Genomic DNA, 13974 nt, shown 5'->3' on the forward strand with positions numbered 1-13974 from the left:
CCAAACCCAGTGGGCTGTGTTAAAGGAGCTTGTGGCAGCACAGCACTGCAGCATCCCCAGGGCTGCTGCCAAGTGAGGCAGAAAGGCCTTGCACAGAGCATGATTGGATTTGTAATTTCATTAATCTGAGGTTCCCCACGCTGCTGCAGGGCCTGCCAGCTCTCTGGGAGCGGGGTGGTTTGGGTTTCTGGGCAGGTTTTGGGCTGTTCCCCTGGTTTCAGCTCCTGGGGGATCCTGCCCTGGGCTCAGGGAGGGGGTCTGGTGGTGCAGAAGTCCACAAGTGAGAGTCTGGGATAAATAAACCAACACCTGCTTGTTGATTGCAGGAGCCGTCAGTTGGAAATGGAAGTTGAGGAAAAATTGGGGTTTCTGTCAGTTTTTATAGTGTTTTATTCAGTTTAATACCTGCCCTTTCAAATCAGAGCTGGATCTCTCTGTGTGCTGTTTTAGGCCTTCTCAGAAAATCTGTCTGGTTGTGTTCATGTGTTTTGTCAGTCATTCTGCTGAGTGTGTGAGTGAACCCCAAATGCAGAGGGAGCCCCACACCTGAATGTCTTTGGGGGGTGAAAACTTCAATCACACCTTCAGGATGGACTCAGGAGGGGTTTGTGGTGTGTGTGTGTAAATCAGCCATGGCAGCTCCCAGACTTTGCTTTCACAGCTGAATCTCCAACCTCATCATTAACAATTTCCCAAAGCCCCTTTCCCTGCACAGCTCCAAAGGCCAGCCTGGCCATAAATCCATTTTTCCCTGTGACCCTGCTGGAGTCTGCGTGGCTCAGCTGACCCTGGGTGTCAGAATGGGTTTCAGTCTTGTTTGCTTTGCAGAGAAACTGCTGGGCTTGATCAGCATTGCTGGAATTCTCTGGGACCTGTGGCATTCCAGAAATGCAAAGGGTTCTTCTCATTCCCACCAGGAGAAAAGATGAGGTGGAGGAGCTCTGATTCCCCTTTCTTAATTGGTGTTTGAGCTGCTCTGGTTTGTTTCTTAAATTAGGAAACTGTAAGACATGGCCTCAAGTTGTGCCAGCAGAGGCACAATATTAGGAGCAACTATTAGGAACAATATTATCAATATTAGGGGCAATTATTAGGAACAATATTATCAATATTAGGGACAATTATTAGAAACAATATTATCAATATTAGGAACAATTATTAGGAACAATAATATCAATATTAGGAGCAACTATTAGGAACAATAATATCAATATTGGGAGCAATTATTAGGAACAATATTATCAATATTAGGGACAATTATTAGGAACAATATTATCAATATTAGGAGCAATTATTAGGAACAATATTATCAATATTAGGAGCAACTATTAGGAACAATATTATCAATATTGGGAGCAACTATTAGGAACAATATGATCAATATTAGGAACAATTTTTAGGAACAATATTATCAATATTACGAACAATATGATCAATATTAGGAGCAATTATTAGGAACAATATTATCAATATTAGGAACAATATGATCAATATTAGGAGCAATTTCCTGGGGGAAGAGGCTGCCCAGGGCAGTGGTGGAGTCACCATCCTGGAGGTGTCCAGGTCACCTGGGGATATGGGTTGGTTAATGGTTAAGGCTGGTTGGTTAAGGCTGGGTTAATGCTTGGCCTGGGTGGTCCTGGAGATCGTTTCCAACCTTTCTGATCCTGTGAAATATTCATGAGAGAAAAAGAAGAGGCCGAGGCACACAGGAGGCCACCAAGCCAGTGACAAGGAATGACAGGTTTGGGGTGTTCAGCAGAGTCAGGAGGGCACAGGAGGTGTCTGAGGGGACAGGGGGGGGGCTTTGTCACTTTGTCACCTCTGCCCAGGTTTCCTCTGGGCTTTGGGCCCAGCACTGCTGGGGCTGGTTTTGCTGGGAGGGGAGCTGGGCAATCATGAATTTATACAGAATTTTCAGAGGTGGTGAAGCACTGCTTGCTGTTGTTGAAACCATTTTGTTCCAGCAAGAAGGGGAGAGGAACTTTGCCCTCAGCTGCGTGCCCTGTGCGTTGGGTTATGAGAATCTCCCCCTCCTGAAGGCACCTGCACACAAACAATGCTGATTAAATGATGCTGGGGCCACCAGGTTCAAAAAGTCCTGGCTGGGAGCTGCAGGGCTCTGCTCTGAAATGTTCCTGTGCTGGTTTATGGGTGGGATTTGGTGCCAGGGAGGGCAGGGGGGCTCTCTGGGGGCTCCTGTGTGCTCAGAGTGCTGCTGGAACAGGACTCAGCCCCAGGGCGGGATTGGGAACAAGGAGAGCACAAATGGCACAGATTTGCTCGTTGCCAGCCCGTGGGGGCAGCAGAAAGGCTGAATCTGGCAGGGCTGGCTGGTTTGTGATTAATTCTGGGAGGGAATTCCTTCTCTTGTTGTTACAACCAGGATTAGAGGCAGTGCTGTAGTTCAGACAGCATGGGCTGGGAAATCAGCAATATCGCTGGATCTGAATGGTCTTTGAAATGCAGAAAGGGGCTGGGATGAGTGAAAAATCATTGTGTGTGGTTCTGGGGCTTTTCTGACTTCAGGAAGGCAGGAAGGGGCTCAGGGCAGAGCTGCCTGGGGCAGGGGTGAGGTTGGTTCCCCTTGGCACTGCCAGCCTGCACAGGGGGCAGGCAGAAAAGCAGATTTGGTGATTGCCCAAGCCCCCAGAGCAGTTTCCCTATGAACCAGGGCTGGTCTCTCCTTGGCTGACCTGCAGAGGGTTCCCTGCTGTCCCTCCTGCCCTGCTGGCTCTGCAGCGGGGAGTGCTCTCCTTGGTGCTAATTGCACTGCAGTGGGGATGGGAGGGAAGGAGGAGAGGAAAGGTGCATGGAATGGGCTCTGTGCTTCCCTGAGGGTCTCCAAGTGCCTCCCCCAGTGCTCTGCACGCTGCTTTAGGGCCTGAGCCAGCGCTTGGCACCTGCTCCCCAGGCTCTAATTCACCCCTGTCCTGCACAAAAATCCTGTTAATTTCTCCTCTTTCTCTCCTCAAACACCCTCTGTTCTGCAGTGCCAGATTTCATGGGTTTCCAGTGGCAGTAGGACTATTTGCATGGATAGAAGTGGAGGATTCAGGCTCCCTCATGCTAGAGGAAGGTGGGTAGCTCTTCCCTCTCCTCCTTCTGCCCCTCGTGCCTCAGGGACCTGCTGTGCTGGCTGGAGGTGCTCTGAGAGGGCACAGAGGGGAGACAGAGCCTCAGTCCTGCCCCAGGCAGGGAGGAATTCACTGCAGAGAGCGCCTGGGGCTGCGCTGTCCTGGCTGAGGGGGGAAGCAGCAGCAGCAGCAGCAGGGCAGGGCAGGGCAGCTGCTGTGGGGCACAGCTCCAGAGAGGCTTTGCAGGGGCTTTGGTCAGTGCCATGGGAGTGACAAACCCTGAGAGGCTTTTCCAGGGGGTTTTGGTCACTGTGATGGGAGTGACAAACCTGAGAGCTCCAGAGAGGCTTTGCAGGGCTTTTGGTCACTGTGATGGGAGTGACAAGCCCTGAGTGCTCCAGGAAAGCTTTTCCAGGGGTTTTTGGTCACTGTGATAGGAGTGACAAACCCTGAGAGGCTTTTCCAGGGGGTTTTGGTCACTGTGATGGGAGTGACAAACCCTGAGAGGCTTTTCCAGGGGTTTTGGTCACTGTGATGGGAGTGACAAACCCTGAGAGGCTTTTCCAGGGGTTTTTGGTCACTGTGATGGGAGTGACAAACCCTGAGAGGCTTTTCCAGGGGGTTTTGGTCAGTGCCATGGGAGAGACAAGCCTGAGAGCCTTGCTGAGCTCCAGAGAGGCTTTTCCAGGTGCTCCTGTATTCCTGGTGCTTTTGCAACCCTGGAGGAACAGAGTTCACCCCTAAGTCTCAAAAACACCACAGAGCTGAGCTATGTCCCTGTGAGAGGATTTATTCTGTGCTCACCCTCTTGCCCCATCTTTCCCTGTTGGCCAAGCAAGGGAGGAGGAGGAACTTTGGGCTGTAAAGAGATTCAGAAGTGAGAATTTGGGGTTTTTATTCGCAGTGTGGATGCACAGCTGGCTGCTCAGGCCTAGCCCTGGGCTCTGTGTCCCTGCCATGGCCTTGCAGTGACCTGGTTTGCCTCTGCACTGAGCCCCAGAGCTTTCATATGCTAAGGAGGAGTTAATATTGGGGATGAAAAGGAATTGGGATCAGGGATGTTGCTGCTAATGGTTGGAGACAGGATCCCAGCACAGGGCTGGGGTAATGAGCTGGGCTGCAGACATGTTTTCATTTAGCTGAGCCAAACAACGGGGAAAAAAAGCAGCAGCCTTTATTGGACTGCTGCCTTAAATTGAGCAGAAAATCAGCACCAAATGGGCAGCCAGGAGCTGGAAGGCCAGGCCCTGTTGTTGACTTGTTTTCCCCTGAAGGACAATTGTTCACCTTGGCAGCCTGAGGGCCCAGGCTCTGCCCCTGCTCTGCATCCCCTGCCCTTGGAGCTGGAGCACTGTCCCCTCTGTGGGCTCTGCTCCCCTCTCTGTGGGCTCCGTTCCCCTCTGTGGGCTCCGTTCCCCTCTGTGGGCTCCGTTCGCCTCTGTGGGCTCTGCTCCCCTCTCTGTGGGCTCCGCTCCCCTCTCTGTGCTCTGCTCCCCTCTGTGGGCTCCGTTCCCCTCTCTGTGGGCTCCGCTCCCCTCTGTGGGCTCTGCTCCCCTCTCTGTGGGCTCCGCTCCCCTCTCTGTGGGCTCTGCTCCCCTCTGTGGGCTCTGCTCCCCTCTGTGGGCTCTGCTCCCCTCTCTGTGGGCTCTGCTCCCTCTGTGGGCTCCGTTCCCCTCTGTGGGCTCTGCTCCCCTCTGTGGGCTCTGCTCCCCTCTCTGTGGGCTCTGCTCCCTCTGTGGGCTCCGTTCCCCTCTGTGGGCTCTGTTCCCCTCTGTGTGCTCTGCTCCCCTCTCTGTGGGCTCTGCTCCCCTCTCTGTGTGCTCTGCTCCCCTCTCTGTGGGCTCTGCTCCCCTCTCTGGGCTCTGCTCCCCTCTCTGTGGGCTCTGCTCCCCTCTCTGTGGGCTCTGCTCCCCTCTCTGTGCTCTGCTCCCCTCTCTGTGGGCTCTGCTCCCCTCTCTGTGGGCTCTGCTCCCCTCTCTGTGGGCTCTGCTCCCCTCTCTCTGGGCTCCGCTCCCCTCTCTGTGGGCTCCGCTCCCCTCTCTGTGGGCTCTGCTCCCCTCTCTGGGCTCTGCTCCTCTCTCTGTGGGCTCCGCTCCCCTCTGTGGGCTCCGCTCCCCTCTGTGGGCTCCGCTCCCCTCTGTGGGCTCTGCTCCCCTCTGTGGGCTCCGCTCCCCTCTGTGGGCTCCGCTCCTCTCTGTGGGCTCTGCTCCCCTCTCTGTGGGCTCTGCTCCCCTCTGTGGGCTCCGCTCCCCTCTGTGGGCTCCGCTCCTCTCTGTGGGCTCTGCTCCCCTCTCTGTGGGCTCTGCTCCCCTCTCTGTGGGCTCTGCTCCCCTCTGTGCTCTGCTCCCCTCTCTGTGGGCTCCGCTCCCCTCTCTGTGGGCTCCGCTCCCCTCTGTGGGCTCCGCTCCCCTCTGTGTGCTCTGCTCCCCTCTGTGGGCTCTGCTCCCCTCTCTCTGGGCTCTGCTCCCCTCTCTGTGGGCTCTGCTCCCCTCTCTGGGCTCTGCTCCCCTCTGTGGGCTCTGCTCCCCTCTCTGTGGGCTCCGCTCCCCTCTCTGTGCTCTGCTCCCCTCTGTGGGCTCTGCTCCCCTCTCTGTGGGCTCTGCTCCCCTCTCTGGGCTCTGCTCCCCTCTCTGTGGGCTCTGTTCCCCTCTCTGGGCTCTGCTCCCCTCTCTGGGCTCTCTTTAACTTTGGTTTTGCACCTCCTGAGGCCTTGCAGGAGTGGGAGGTAACCCAGAGCCTTTGTAATAGCAGCAGAGGAGTTGGGAAGCGAGGGCAGAGAGGGAAAAGCCAAGGTGGAAGAAGTGTTTCCTTTGGCTGTGCCAGCACAGGTCAGTGCAGGATTTTGCTGGTTTTTTGCTCAGGTTTTACCCTTGGCTTTGCCCCTGCTGGAGCAGGAGGAGCTGAGGCAGGCCAGGGCCTGTTGTTGGAGTTCAGTTAAGGTTGGAAAAGACCTCTGAGATCATCAAGGGCAGCCTGGGCAGGGCCCAGCATCCCTGGTGGCTCTTGGCCTCTTCAGTGCAGGTCAGGGAGCTGGGTTGGGATTTTCCAGGGTGGAATTGTGGCTCTGCCACCGTGGGGACTGTGCTGCTGCTGCCCTGTCCCCAGTAAAGCTCTGCTCCCACCCTGCCCAGGCAGTGAGCATTGCTTTGTGCCAGCCACAAGCAGATTGGCAAGAGTTATTTAGGGCTGGAGGGCTGGGCATGGGAAGGGTTTTATTAATGACTTGCTGTGAGCAAGAAGAGGCTCAGCTGCCTGGTTCATTCATTTCTCAGCTCTGCACAATCTTTTTGTTCCCAGTTCCTTTTCTCTTTTGCTTCTCTCCCCTTCCCTGCTCTTCCCCCTCCTCCTCGCGTTTCTTTCTTCTCAAGCCCCTTTTCTCCCCCAATTCCTTTTCCATTCTTAATCCCCATCTCTCACACACACATCCTTCTTCCTCTGCCCTCCTCCTCCTCCTGGGTTCCCCGTGCAGGTCCCTGCCCTCCCCAGCTCCTGGGGAAGGAGACAATTTGAAGGTTTTCCGCTCTGCTCTCAGCTGAGAGCCTCCTTCCCCCAAGCCAATCAATGGGAGCCTTCCAGCCCCACTGGGGCCTGGCAAACATGAGATCAATAAGTTATTAGCACCATTCTGTCAGCTGTAATGTGGAGATTGATCGGGGCCGGGGCTCCTGCTTGCAGCCTGGCACTTCCCCAGCCTGATAAAGATGACAGATTAAGGGAATAAGAAAAAGGAATTAAGGAGTCTGGCTGTCAAAGCTGTCACGGGCTGCAGGAGCAGTGTGGTTTTTTTTTTTTTCAGGGGCTGAATGAGTGCAATTGGACATTTAAATGGTGCTAAGGGGGTCCAGCAGCTCTGCTGGGCTCAGCCTGTGCTGAGGGAATGCTCTGGAAGGGGCAGCCAGGGAGCTGGGGCAGCTCTGCTGCCTCCTGAGCCTGCAGGGGGACAGGGCTGCTGTCCCTGGGCCAGGTGACATCCCCAGGGCTGAGGGACATGGGGTCAAACAGGCTTTGCCCAAGAGGTTTGTGCTCACAGGAACCCAGAGTGATGGGAAGGGAATTAAATAAATAAAAATAAAAATAACTTTATTATAAATTTATTTATAATAAATTTATTATAAATTTATAATAAATAAAATTATTTCTTTATTAACAAATAAATTAATTTTATGTAAATTAAAATTAAATTAAAAGGGAGCACACAGGGCCTCCCCTGCCATGGCAGGGACGCCTGGGCACTGCCAGGGATGGGGAATTCACACCCTGTCTGTGCCTGTGCCTCTGGTTTAGCAAACTTCCCACTGGAGCTGCTCCTTTCCAGGCAGGAGAAGGAGCCTGGACTTCCAGCCCACCCTCCCAGCTGCGTCCTTTAGAGCTTTTCTAAAAGAAAGTTGAGATTCACAAGTTTGTGATTGCTAAAAAGCCTCTCTGCAGCATATAAAATTAATTCACATCTCTCTCCTAAGTGCAGTATATCCTTTCCACGAGCCTTTCTCACACTATGAATATTTACCACCTTTCTGTGCCTTCGGTGCGCGCTGTAAAAATGAATTTTGGGAGAGCCTGGGAGCCAGGGGGATGCTGGAGCACCTTCCCTGATGGATGAGCAGGCAGCAGGATAGGCTCCAGCATCACCTGCACCTCCCTCTGGGCCACTCCTGGGGCCTGAGGTGCTGGACATTCCCTTCAGGTGCTCTGCTGCAGCTGGGGAGGTGGACTGGGAGGAGGTGGGAGGCAGCAGGAGCCTGGGCATGGTGGGAGGAGAGGCAGATTTGTAAAGAGCCATTCCTGTGTCCCATCCTCCCCTTGGTCACCCAGCAGTGTGTCCCTGCTTTGTCAGAGCCATTCCTGTGTCCCATCCCTCCCCTGGGTCACCCAGCAGTGTGTCCCTGCTTTGTCAGAGCCATTCCTGTGTCCCATCCTCCCCTTGGTCACCCAGCAGTGTGTCCTCCTTGCTTTGTCAGAGCCATTCCTGTGTCCCATCCCTCCCTTGGGTCACCCAGCAGTGTGTCCCTGCTTTGTCAGAGCCATTCCTGTGTCCCATCCCTCCCTTGGGTCACCCAGCAGTGTGTCCCTGCTTTGTCAGAGCCATTCCTGTGTCCCATCCCTCCCTTGGGTCACCCAGCAGTGTGTCCCTGCTTTGTCAGAGCCATTCCTGTGTCCCATCCCTCCCTCCCCTCTGTTCCCTGCTTTCCTTTCCATTTCCACGAGTCTCCTGGGGCAGGGAGCTGGGAGGGGGATCCCAAATCCCAGCAGCTCGCTGCCTCCCTGCCTCCATTCCAGGCTCTGGGATTGCTCAGGATCCCAAATCCCAGCAGCTCGCTGCCTCCCTGCCCCTCCCAGCTTCCCCAGTATTTTTTCCCCCCATTCTTGTTGCCCCCAGTTAAATCATGGCCCTGGTTCTGGTTCTTCCCATGACCTTGTGCTTCCCCTGCTGCCCATGGATGGATCCCCCTGTCCCAGCTTTTGCTGGGAGCAGCTCTGGGGCTGCTGAGCCCCAGCAAGCTGGGACAGCTCCTCACAGCAGCCCCAGGCTGTCCCCGGGGTGTCCCCAGAGCTGCGGGTTGGGCACAGGGACAGCAGCAGTGGCTGGGACAGGGCTCAGCTGCTCCTCTCTGGGAGCTGTCCCTGCCAAAGGAGAGCAGGGAGAGGCTGCCAAGGCATCCCAGGCTGGCCAGTGGGGATTGGCCTGCTCGGGGCTGAGCTGAGAGCCAGGCACGATGGTTTTCTGGTTTTCCCTTTTCCCCTCTCCTGCAGCCATGAGGAGGAGGTGGGAGAGGGGCTGTGCTCTCGTGGATGTTGGCTGGCCCGGCCTGGGTGCTTTCCCGTGGAACTTGGCCCCACTCTCTGTTTGCTCAGGACTTTGTGCTCCAAGAATCTTTCAGAGCAGCCCCAGAGCTGGGGTGGGGAGCGTGGGATAGGTCCCCATCCCTCCCCACTGTGCTGCAGCAGGAGCACAGGGCAGAGCAGTTTGGGCTGAAACCGGGACCCTTTGCAGCCCCCTCAGCAAAATCCTCCCTGATTTCCCTTGCCCGGGTGACCCCCCCTGCCCAGCTGTCCCAGGGGTGTCCTGGGTGCAGATTCCCCGTGCAGGGTGGGATCCAGCCCCCCCTGTGCCTTTGGGGATCCTGGGGATAGGGTTCCTAATCCCCCCAGCCTTAGGCTCCCGAGTGCTCTGCTGAAAGCTGATCAGAGGCTTGGGCTGCTTAGCTGGGCTGCTGAGGGTGGGGAGGCTGAGGATTAGAGCAGGGCAGGAGACAAAACATCCCCCGGGCTGGCTCTGGCAAAACATCCCCCGGGCTGGCTGCTGTGCCAGCTGGCTGCTGGGGCAGTGCCCACTCCTGCCCCTGCCCCTGCTGCTGCTGAGAGCCTGGCTGGGCACAGGGCAGGGCACAGGGCAGGGCACAGGGCAGGGCACAGGGGGGCTGCAGAGCTCTGGGCAGGGCACAGGGGGGCTGAGCTGGGCACAGAGGGGCTGCAGAGCCCTGGGCAGGGCACAGGGGGACTGAGCTGGGCACAGAGGGGCTGTGCTGGCACAGAGGGGCTGAGCTGGGCACAGGGGGGCTGCAGAGCCCTGGATAGGGCACAGAGGGGCTGAGCTGGCACAGAGGGGCTGCAGAGCCCTGGATAGGGCACAGAGGGGCTGAGCTGGGCACAGAGGGGCTGTGCTGGCACAGAGGGGCTGAGCTGGGCACAGGGGGGCTGCAGAGCCCTGGATAGGGCACAGAGGGGCTGAGCTGGCACAGAGGGGCTCTCCTGGCACACAGGGGCTGCAGAGCCCTGAGCTGGGCACAGGGGGGGCTGAACTCACCTCCACCTGCCCAGCCCCTGCCCAGGACCCTGCACTCCCCCCAGCCCTGCCCCTGCCCCTGGCAGCCCCCCAGGCCCCCTGTGCCCTCACACAGAGCCAGGGCTCCCAGGTGGGAGCAGGCAGTGCCCATCTCCCCTGACTTTGCAGCAGCAGCAGCAAGCCCAAATCTGCTTTGCAAATGAGCTGGCAGAGCAGCTCCTGGATGTCTCAGCAGCCTCCCAGAGCCAGGCTGTGCTTTTAGTGCCGTGCTGCTCACCCAGCACAGGGCCCAGGGCAGGCTCTGCCCAGCCCGTGCACCTGCAGGCAGTGCAGAACATCCACCTGAGAGGATGGGCAGGCATTTGGGGTTCTGTTCCCCAATCCCTGCTTTGCCTCCTCTCCCTGCCTCCCTGCAGAGCACTGCAGCTGAACGGGAGCCAAATCAGGGCAGTTTTTAATATTACAGCTGAAAATGAAAGACATTATCAGTGGAACTGCAGAGTTCTGAAGCCAGGCCGGGCAATAACCTGGTGCCAGGGCAGAGCTCTGCGGGATCCTGGTCCTGCCCTGCCCCTGGCTGTGAGGGAGATGGGGCTGAGGTGGGTGGGAATGGCTGGGAATGGTAGGGACTGTCAGGGAATGGGCTGGGAATGGCCGGGAATGTGCAGGGAATATCAGGGAATGGGCTGGGAATATATGGGAATATAAGGGAATATATGTGTATGGCTGGGAATGTGCAGGGAATGGCTGAGAATGGCTGGGAATGGGCAGGGAATGGGCTGGGAAAACTGGGAATGGCTGTGAATAGCTGGAAAAGCTGGGAATGGCTGCGAATAGCTGGGAATATCTGGGAATGGCTGTGAAAAGTGGGAATATCTGGGCATGGCTGTGAATAGCTGGGATGGCTGAGAAAGCTGGGAATATCTGTGAATATCTGTGCATATCTGGGAATATCTGGGAATGGCTGTGAATAGCTGGGATGGCTGAGAAAGCTGGGAATATTTGGGAATATCTGGGAATGGCTGTGAATGGCTGTGAATATCTGGGAATATGTGGGAATATCTGTGCATATCTGTGAATATCTGTGCATATCTGTGCATATCTGGGAATGGCTGTGAATATCTGTGAATATCCATGCATATCGGTGCCTATCAGTGCCTATCTGTGCATATCTGGGAATATCTGGGAATATCTGTGCATATCTGTGCATATCTGTGAATATCCATGAATATCTGTGAATATCCGTGCATATCTGTGAAGATCCATGAATATCCGTGCATATCTGTGAATATTTGGGAATATCCATGAATATCTGTGAATATCCATGAATATCCGTGCATATCTGTGAATATCTGTGCATATCTGTGCATATCTGTGAATATCTGTGAATATCTGTGCATATCTGTGCATATCTGTGAATATCCGTGCATATCTGTGGATATCTGTGCATATCTGTGCATATCTGTGCATATCTGTGCATATCCGTGCATATCTGTGAATATCCGTGCATATCTGTGCATATCCGTGCCTATCTGTGCATATCCGTGCATATCTGTGAATATCCGTGCATATCTGTGCATATCCGTGCCTATCCGTGCCTATCTGTGAATAGCAGCCCCGGAGGGAGCAGCGCCTGCCGGCAGATGGGCCCGGGGGTGGGAGAGGAGCAGCGGGAGGGAGGCAGGGACGGGGGGAGCGAGGTGCCTTGGCAGAGCTGTGAAGGCGAGGAATCTTCACTGCTCACATTCCAGGGCTGTCACATGGAGCCCGTGCTGCTGTCACCGGCTCCTTCCCATGGAGGCTCCTCTGCCTCCGCCCGGGAGGGGAGAGCAGAGCCGCTGGAGTTTGTTCCAAAGCCACAGATGCTGGCTGGGAGCGGTCCTGGGGAGGAGCAGGATGTGTGACCGTGGCCTCCAGCGCGGGGGGATTGCAGCATCGGGGGGAAGCTTCCAGGAAAGGCAGCACCGAGGGATGGAGCATTGCAGGGGGAGGGAGCTGGGGGCTCTGGGTGGGCTCTGGGTGGGCTCCCTGTGAGCCCCGAGCTGGGGGAGTGCAGGGGTTGAGTGAGGGTAAACTGAGGCAGGAGGAGAAAATTCCAATTGTATGCACAGGCTCTGGGTGTGCTCCCTGTGAGCCCTGAGTTTGGGGAGTGCAGGGGTTGTGTGAGGGTAAACTGAGGCAGGAGGAGAAAATTCCAATTGTATGGACAGGAAGAGAAAATTCCAATTGTATGGACAGGCTCTGGGTGTGCTCCCTGTGAGCCCCGAGCTTGGGGAGTGCAGGGGTTGTGTGAGGGTAAACTGAGGCAGGAGGAGAAAATTCTGATTGTGTGGACAGACTGGATGAGCTCAAGAAGTGCAGGAGTTTTTTGAGGAGTAAACTGAGGCAGGAGGAGTGAGAGTGAAAATTCTGATTTTGTGGACAGGCTCTGAGTGTGCTCCCTATGAGCCCTGAGCTGGGGGAGTGCAGGGCTTGTGTGAGGGTAAACTGAGGCAGGAGGAGTGAGAGTGCAAATTCCAATTGTATGGACAGGTTCTGGGTGTGCTCCCTATGAGCCCCGAGCTGGGGGAGTGCAGGGGTTGTGTGAAGGTAAACTGAGGCAGGAGGAGTGAGCAAATGCCAGTTGTGTGGACAGGCAGCTGGGATGTGAGTGCTGAGAGCGCTGTCAGGAGGCTTCTGTCCTTCCCTGGCTCTCCCCAGCCCCTCTGCTCTGCTCTGCTTCCTTCCCTTCGGGTTCTGCACCATCCCCAGGGCCAGTTCTGTCCAGGGATTCGGTGGCAGGGTCCTGGCAGGGTGAGTTTGGAGGCAGCCTCTGCTCTTCAAAGCCTTGAAAGGCCCTTGGAGCTCCTTGGGCAGAGGCACCTGCTGTGCTCTGATCCCCAGTAAATGCCAGCCACGGCAGCACCTGGGCTGCTGAGCTGCCTCCCTGGTGATGGGGAGTGATGCTGAGTGCTGGGGACAGTTCCTTGGCTGGCAGTGTCCCTGGAACAGGAGGATGTTGTTGTTGTTGTTATAAATAGGAGCAGGGGGTTTGTAACCTCCCTTAACCCCCTCATTGCAGCAGCCTGGCAGTGCTTGGGCTCACGGGCACATCCAACCCTTTCTCACTCAAATGTGCTGCTTGCTTGGGAGGTTTTCATTATGATTATTATTATTTTCTCTCTTCTAAGATGCTGCATCTTTAACAAGCCCTTGATAGATGAGGGTTTGGTGCTTGCAGTGACAAACAGGCTCTTCCTTCCTGCCCGTATGCACCATCATGCTTTCAGTTTCCCCGGCGTTATTAGGGGAGGATATTGATTCCAAACCTGCTCGGGGACGCTGTAATTGTGTCTCAGAGATTCGGTGCTGCTCCGGAGGGCTGCAGTAATGCACAAGGCTCGAGTGTTTCCGTGCAATCCAGAGGGGGAAGATTGCTGAGGACCTTGAGGTTTTGAAGGAGGAGGGGGGAGAGGGAGGGGGAGAGACTGAGAGAGAGAGAGAGACAGAGAGAGACACAGATACTGTGGTAGGAAGATTCAGAGATCTGTTGTGCTTTTTTCTTTTTTTTTTTCTTTTTTTTTTCCCTTCCCTGTGTTGTTTTTTTCCTCCCCTTCCTCTCCCCCAGTTGCTTTGCATCAGGGCATGAAAGGAGTGGAAACACCGGGGGGACAAAAGGCACCAGAGCAAATGATGAAACTCAGTAAGGAAATCAACTGGATTCAGAATTTATGGCTGGAAAGCGTTGCATTGATCAGAGTATGAATAGTCATTATGTGCTTTTGGGCTGCGTGATTAGGAAAGCAGATCGAGGCTCTCAAGATGATGATTTTTCTTACTTTCATTTTTTTCTCTCTCTGCTCGTAATATCAGAGTGTGTGTGTGTGTGTGTGTGTGTGTGAGAGAGAGCAGCAAAATACCAAAGTGTCTCTGGTCTCTCCTGCACGGGGGAAAGTGCAGCCTCCTCTGACTCCCGGCTCTCTGCTCTCTCTCCCAGATGAAATTTTAGGCAAGAGAAGAGTATGTTCCCCCAACAGCAGCAGTGAGTGTCCTTTGGAGAGCAAGAAAGCCCGGAGTGAGTCCCCAAAGGGTAAGTGCTGCCTCTCCTCCCCCATCCCCTTCCCCTTTCTTCTC

At 55.3% G+C, this 13974-nt stretch overlaps 1 protein-coding gene across 5 annotated transcripts in view; it reads left to right on the forward strand.

Moving 5' to 3' along the window:
- SAMD11 (sterile alpha motif domain containing 11) overlaps positions 1-13974 on the forward strand; it is an 80235-nt gene that overhangs the window by 37928 nt on the left and 28333 nt on the right. For all 5 annotated transcript variants that reach the window (XR_013185090.1, XM_054647928.2, XM_077190126.1 and 2 more), the window contains exon 6: positions 13838-13930. Coding sequence is in view for 4 of the 5 variants with exons in the window: in XM_054647928.2 (XP_054503903.2) it covers positions 13838-13930 (93 nt within the window). In the remaining variant the exon portion in view is untranslated. The remainder of the gene's footprint in view (positions 1-13837; positions 13931-13974) is intronic.

Source organism: Agelaius phoeniceus, chromosome 24 (assembly GCF_051311805.1).
Source record: "Agelaius phoeniceus isolate bAgePho1 chromosome 24, bAgePho1.hap1, whole genome shotgun sequence".
NCBI lineage: Eukaryota > Metazoa > Chordata > Aves > Passeriformes > Icteridae > Agelaius > Agelaius phoeniceus.